Here is a 6,964-nt window from a genome sequence, read left to right on the forward strand (position 1 = left end):
AGTTCCCCGATCAGGGATCAAACCCGCCCCCTGCATCAGAAGCTCGGAATCTTAACCACTGGCCCACCAGGGAAGTTCCCGCAAAACCATTTTTAATATGAGACTCTTAGAGACTTGGGCCCTTTAGGATTTGGGGCTGAAGGGCACTAAATATGTGTCACCAGGCTTGGCATGAGGATCCTGGCAGGAACATCCTTTACTTGGTTCCTCCCATGGGTAAGAGAAGGGGCCGGGGGCCTCCCCAGGGCCACCTGCTAACTCTCACCTGACTCCCTGACAAGGGCTGGAGATGGCAATTCTCTGGGTTCCTGATTCATTCTTCCCATCCTGATTAAGACAACAGCAGAGCGTTCCAACATTCCTACCAACAACACACCTCTCTACCAAACCAACAGCTAACATCGGTGTGGGAAGGGCAGGGAAGGTCCCCAAGCTCTGGACAGAGCCCAGCTGCTCCAGAGTCTGGCTGTCACCTTCTGTCCTTCACCTGCCCACGTACAGGGTCAACTTGCCAAGTGCTTTCTCAACCCTCAGCCCCCAGGAACACCCCTGGAGGGACGTGGTGCTGTCATGCACAGCACACCGGGGAGAACACGGAGGCAAGAGGTGGAGTAACTTGGCCAAGCCCAGATGTGTCCGACGCCCCAGGCTTTATGTAGGGCTGCCCTGGCCCTGCACCCGGCTCTCTCTCCTCTGCACTTCACCCATGACCAGCAGCCCCAGGAACAGAGGTGTTAGGAGGCCCTGGCTCCAGGGAACTCAGAGGCTCCCGGGACATCCATGGTACCTGCTGTCCTAACCTGGCTGGTCTTCCCTCCAGCCACCCTCTGTCGTGAAACCTTCTTCTCTGGTCGCTGCCTTTTCATTGTCCCTCAGGCTTGTCGCTGCTGTTCTCCCAGCCTGCTGGCCCACTGCTCTCCCTGATCACACAAATTCTTCAAGACCCCTTGCAAATGGCTCCTTCTCCAGGAAGCCTTCGTGGGTTAGCTAGCACTTCTCAGACTCACCTAGAGGCCCCCTAAAACCGGTGGCTGGGCCTGACCCCAGAGCTTCAGAGCACATCTGAAGATGTGCATTTTTCTAACAAGTTCCTGGCTGCTGTTGCCGCTGCTGCTCTGGGGCTTCACCTCGAGAACCACTGGTTTGCACCAATGGTTTTCAACTGGGTTTGTTGGAGGTGTATTGGGGGCCTTCGTGAGAGTTTGTGTGAAGGAGGAAACTTTGCTCCCCCCACAGCCCTGCAGGGCAGCTTTGCTTCTGTGCGTTTAATATGATGGAGTTCCATGTAAAGTTTTGATTGAAGAAGGGATTTAGTTACTGGGAAAAAATGCTGCCCTTCACTCACCCTGATCAAATGTGCTCTCGCTTCCAGAGGGGAAGGGCTGGCCTCTGGATGTGGATCTCTCTCACACCCTATGTTTTCCCCAAGTAAAGGCTCTCCTTCCACGGGAGGTTCTACGTGATTTTAAGTGTAACACAGACAAACATTTCTCACTCGAGGAGCTACTTTTATAAGTATTATAAAAATATTTGTAACTAAAATAATTTTTAAATGTTAATAGTTTAGAATTCATTTTACTGAGAAGTAGGAGAAAATTCTAACATGTTGAACTAGCAGAGCTGTGATTTCACAGATGCTGTTACTCAAGCTGAAGCTAAATTTAAAAAGTGAACAGATTTAAAGCCGACGTAAGGTAGCGTGTTAGGTAACAGCCCAGCTGACATACTGATAATGCAAAAATCAGGGTGATGGTTGGAAAGACTGCAGTTTAGGAAAAACTGTCCTTTAGAACAGTTTGAAAGTCACTTGAGGAGTCCTGCTCCCTCCGTGCTCTGGAATATCTTCCCCTTGAGTTCCATGCTCATCTCCCCGTTTTCTTTCTTAAACTAATACAAGATTAGGATGACGTTTTGAAAAGGGCATCTCGTTAAGCAGCCTCGTCCCCACTGGAGCACAGGCTCCGGCCCAGTAGCCAGCTGGCCATCTACCTTATGGTAATGAGGTGTCATCTCCCCACGGGGTCTGCCTTCCGCCCTTCCACTCCTGCCTCTTCCTCCGAGACCACCTCTCTCGCTCCCACCCGCCACTCTGTGCCAGCGGAAAGTGTGTGTGGGGGGGGGGGCAGGGAGAGGCGGCACCAAAGCCGTCCTGGCATCTTCTCCTAGTGCTGGAAGCAGGCGCGAAGATGCGACGGGGGCTTGTGCAATGGGGGCGGGACTTTGGTCCTCACCTGTACACCGTGGTCGGCGGGGAGCTCAGGCTGTCGTAGACGAGCCTCACGTGGCCCTGGTACAGCTCCAGTGCCAGGGGGTCATTGTCTCCCTTGTAGAGAAGGATGCCGTTGTCCTTGTCCGTGGCCACCTGGAGGGAGTCACGAGGGTCAGGGCTGCCCTGAGTCCCCACCTCTCCCGTCCCCGCCTCACAGAGCCCTCTTCCAGGCGGCCTCTTCTGAACGAGCCCTGGATCTGAATTCATGTCCGTATTTCCTCCTTCATCTAGTCTGTTCATTTCCATAAGGAAGGCCTATACTTAATGCTCCAGGAAATGCTGATTGAGCAATTAAGCAAATATTTATGGAGTCCCCTTTATGTGCTGCTGTGTTTTTATGTACGTGTGTGTGTGTGTGTGTGTGTGTGTATATATATATATATATATATATACATATATAAAAATGCCTGGAGCCCTGAGCTCTGATCTAGCCTCTTGGGGCCTTGGTCTCTCTGTATAAAGTATAATAACAATTATAAACAAAATACTACCCGTTACCACTTAATTCTGTGTTTACTATGAACCAGGCAGTGTGTTAAGTGTCACCTAGGGACTTTTTAAAAACACAGCATCTGGGCTTTACCTCAAACCACTTGCATACAGATCTCCAGAGGTCAGACGCAGGCAAAGATATGAAGTGCCCCAGGAGGTTCTAAAGTGTTGCCAGGCTGAGAAGCACTGGTCTCAAAGCTGCTGCCCAGAGGGCGTCTGTTTGCCAGGCACGGGGCACCAGGGTGGGGCTCTCTGACCAGCCTCTTGGCCCCACTGCCTAGCCCAGGAGCAGCTGATGTCGGCCTGGGGCCAGACCTTGGCAGAGCCCAGGTCCACGTAGGAGCCCTTGCCCATGAAGCTGACGGGGAGCAGGGGCTCTGACAGGACACTGGGCTGTCCGGGGCACTGGGTGCTGCTCTGGTTATTGGGATGTAACACTTGCGTCCCTGGGTGTCTGGGACTGAGGGACGAAGGCAGGACGGCGACGAGGGGACCAGGGGCGAGGGCAGTGATGGCAACCAGAGCTTCTTTCTTGTGTGTGCCTGGGGTCAACCCCCATCTCAGAGGCTTGCCCGCTGGACTGTAGGCCCCACGAGGTGAGGCCGTGTGAACGTTCATACATCTCTGCAGCCCCAGTGCCTTGAATGGTACTTGGCAGGGGTGGATGCCCAGTGGATCTTTGTTGAATGAATATTTTCTCCATAAGCTTAAACCTGGGCTAGTGTGGCCATAACCAGGAGGAAGAAAGCATTAGCCTTACCTAATGCTATGTGGCGGAGCCACTAACTGGCCTGCACCCTCTAGCTGTGTCTCTGGGGTACCCCCTGCCCACTGAGCCTACAGGCAGGGGCCTGCTCTTTATCATACCCCTTCCCTTCTCCCTCTGCCCCCCAACAGCATTGAGGTCACCCAGAACTGTAGTCTGGAAGAACTAGTCAGGTCCATAGGTAAGGAACTTGACAGAAGTTAGTTGGAAAAGAATTTGGTTCATACTGAACGGTTTCCTGTTCCCCGAAAAATGCCCTGCTCCCTTGTGCCTCTGGGCCTTTGCACATGCTGATCTCTGAGGCTCGAATGCACCACCCCCCTTCATCCTGCACCATCAGCCCCTCACCCTTCTGCCCTTCTCCAGGCAAACTCTTACTCATCCTTCAGATCTCAGCTTAGTTCTCATTGCCTCTGGGGAGCCTTCCCTGATTCTTCCCAGTAGGCTGGTATCACTGCCCCGCCCATGTGCTCCCACAACACCCAGGGTTGTCATCCTGCCCTGGGCAAGGGGCTTTGCCTGTCTTGTCCACCATTGAATCCCCAGCGCACAGTGTCTGGCATGTAATAGTTGAATGAATATTTCCTAGAGAAAAGAATGAATGAGGCTGGAGTGGGGGCTGCTCTTTGCAGTGAGAGCTGGTCAGGAGCTGTCTATAGAACCCTCTGGACAGAGCTGGTCCCGGTCTCCCCAAGCTGTGAGTTGTCCCTTATGATGTGTAGGGAAGGGGGCAGGACTGCTGTGATCTGGGGTGTCCCATCTGTTCTTGGAACAATCAGGGCTTGGGGGCATGTTAGGGTCCTTCCAAGGGCTGGGTGGGTGGGGCGCACCTGCAGGGAGATGTTGGCCTGGGGCCGGACCTTGGCGGAGGCCAGTTCCACGTAGGAGTCCTTGCCCACGAAGTTGACGGTGATGAGCTTCTCGCACCTTGGGCCAGCGAAGCCCGGGGGGCAGCGGCAGGTGGGCTCCTGCTGCACCACAATGCACTGGGCCCCGTTCTGGCACTCGTACTGGTCGCAGGGGCTTGTCTGTAGCAGGACCATGGGCGGGGGGTGCTCGCAGTAGAGCCCGCTGGGAGGGAGGAGAGGAGGATGGGGGCAGGGAAGATGGGGAACGGTGAGAGGAGACATCAAGTTATTTAGGCCAAAGAGCCCCTAGCAGAGACCGTGGCATGAGAGGGAACTGAGACTAGTTCCAGCCCTGCTAGTGACTGGGGCAAGGCCTGATCCTTCTCTAAGCCCCAGATTTCCCCCCCCCCCTTTTTTTTTCCCCCCAGTACGTGGGCCTCTCACTGTCATGGCCCCTCCCGTCACGGAGCACAGGCTCCGGACGCACAGGCCCAGTGGCCATGGTCCACGGGCCCAGCTGCTCCGTGGCAAGTGGGATGCTCCCGGACCGGGGCATGAACCCGCGTCCCCTGCATCGGCAGGTGGACCCCCAACCACTGCGCCACCAGGGAAGCCCTCCCATTTTTAAAATAACGGAGTTGGACTAGAGCACAGGTCCTCAATTTCAGCGTCGTCAGAACTGCCTGCAATGAATTTGTTGAAAGTGCATATTCTCATCCAGCCATGGATCAGTGGATAAGCAAAACGGGGTACATACACACAAGGGAATAACACTCAGCCTTGAAAAGGGCATTCTGACACATGCTACAGTATGGATGCACCTTGAGGAGATTATACTAAGTCAAAGAAGCAGATAGAAAAAGACAAATGCTGTCTGATTCCACTCATATGAAGTACCCAGAGTGGTTAAACTCATGGAAACAGAAAGTAGAATGGTGGCTGCTGGGGGACTTCGCTGGTGGTCCAGGGGTTAAGACTCCATGCTTCCAATGCAGGGGGCGTGGGTTCAATCCCTAACCAGGGAACTAAGATCCCACATGCCACATGGTGCGGCCAATAAATTAAAAAAGAATGGTGGCTGCTGAGGCCAGGGGAGGGGGAACAGGAAAATGTTGTTTAATTGGGTACAGAGTTTCAGTTTGCTAGATAAAAAGAGTTCTGGAGGACTTCCCTGGTAGCGCAGTGGATAAGAATCTGCCTGCCAATGCAGGGGACATGGGTTCGATACCTGGTCCAGGAAGATCCCACACACCGCGTAGCAACTAAGCCCGTGCACCACAACTACTGAGCCTGCGCTCTAGAGCCCGCAAGCCACAACTACTGAGCCCATGTGCCCGAGAGCCCACATGCTGCAACTACTCAGCCCGTGTGCTGCAACTACTGGAGTCTGCATGACTAGAGCCCGTGCTCTGCAACAAGAGAAGCCACCACAATGAGAAGCCCATGCACCGCAACGAAGAGTAGCCCCCATTAAGAGAATTCAGCACCACCAAACCAGCTTTACAACAAATGCTAAAGGAACTTCTCTAGGCAGGAAACACAAGAGAAGGAAAAGACCTACAAAAACAAACACAAGACAATTAAGAAAATGGTAATAGGAATATACATATCAATAATTACCTTAAATGTAAATGGATTAAATACTCCAACCAAAAGACGTACACTGGCTGAATGGATAGAAGAATAAGACCTGTATGTATGCTATCTACAAGAGACCCACTTCAGATCTAGGGACACATACAGACTGAAAGTGAGGGGATGGAAAAAGATATTCCATGCAAATGGAAGTCAAAAGAAAGCTGGAGTAGCAATTATCATATCAGACAAAACAGACTTTAAAACAAAGACTATTACAAGAGACAAAGAAGGACACTACATAATGATCAAGGGATCAATCCAAGAAGAAGATATAACAATTGTAAATACGCACCCAACATCGGAGCACTTCAATACGTAAGGCAAATGCTAACAGCCATAAACGGGGAAATGGACAGTAACACAATAATAGTAGGGGACTTTAACATGCCACTTTCACCAGTGAACAGATCATCCATAATGAAAATAAATAAGGAAACACAAGCTTTAAATGACACATCAGACAAGATGGACTTAATTGATATTTATAGGACATTCCATCCAAAAAAACAGAATACACTTTCTTCTCAAGTGCTGGTGGAACATTCTCCAGGATAGACCATATCTTGGGTCACAAATCAAGCCTTGGTAAATTTAAGAAAATTGAAATTGTATCAGGTATCTTTTCCAACCACAATGCTATGAGACTAGATATCAATTACAGGAAAAAACTGTAAAAAAAATACAAACACATAGAGGCTAAACAATATGCTACTAAATAACCAAGAGATCACTGAAGAAATCAAAGAGGAAATCAAAAAATACCTAGAAACAAATGACAACGAAAACACGACGACCCAAAACCTATGGGATGCAGCAAAAGCAGTTCTAAGAGGGAAGTTTATAGCAATACAAGCCTACCTCAAGAAACAAGAAAAATCTCAAGTAAACAACCTAAACTTAAACCTAAAGCAATTAGAGAAAGAAGAACAACCCCCCCCCCCCCGAGTTAGC

The 6,964-nt window shown here is 51.0% G+C and overlaps 1 protein-coding gene across 2 annotated transcripts in view; it reads right to left on the bottom strand.

The window, feature by feature from the left end:
• SLIT3 (slit guidance ligand 3) overlaps positions 1-6,964 on the bottom strand; it is a 620,113-nt gene that overhangs the window by 26,413 nt on the left and 586,736 nt on the right. For both annotated transcript variants that reach the window (XM_029218173.1, XM_029218174.1), the window contains 2 exons: positions 4,358-4,598; positions 2,232-2,362 (listed from right to left, as the gene is read on the bottom strand). In XM_029218173.1, the coding sequence (XP_029074006.1) occupies positions 2,232-2,362; positions 4,358-4,598 (372 nt within the window). The remainder of the gene's footprint in view (positions 1-2,231; positions 2,363-4,357; positions 4,599-6,964) is intronic.

This window comes from Monodon monoceros, unplaced genomic scaffold, assembly GCF_005190385.1.
Source record: "Monodon monoceros isolate NGI ecotype Baffin Bay Population unplaced genomic scaffold, NGI_Narwhal_1 Super_Scaffold_12, whole genome shotgun sequence".
In the NCBI taxonomy this organism is placed as follows: Eukaryota; Metazoa; Chordata; class Mammalia; order Artiodactyla; family Monodontidae; genus Monodon; species Monodon monoceros.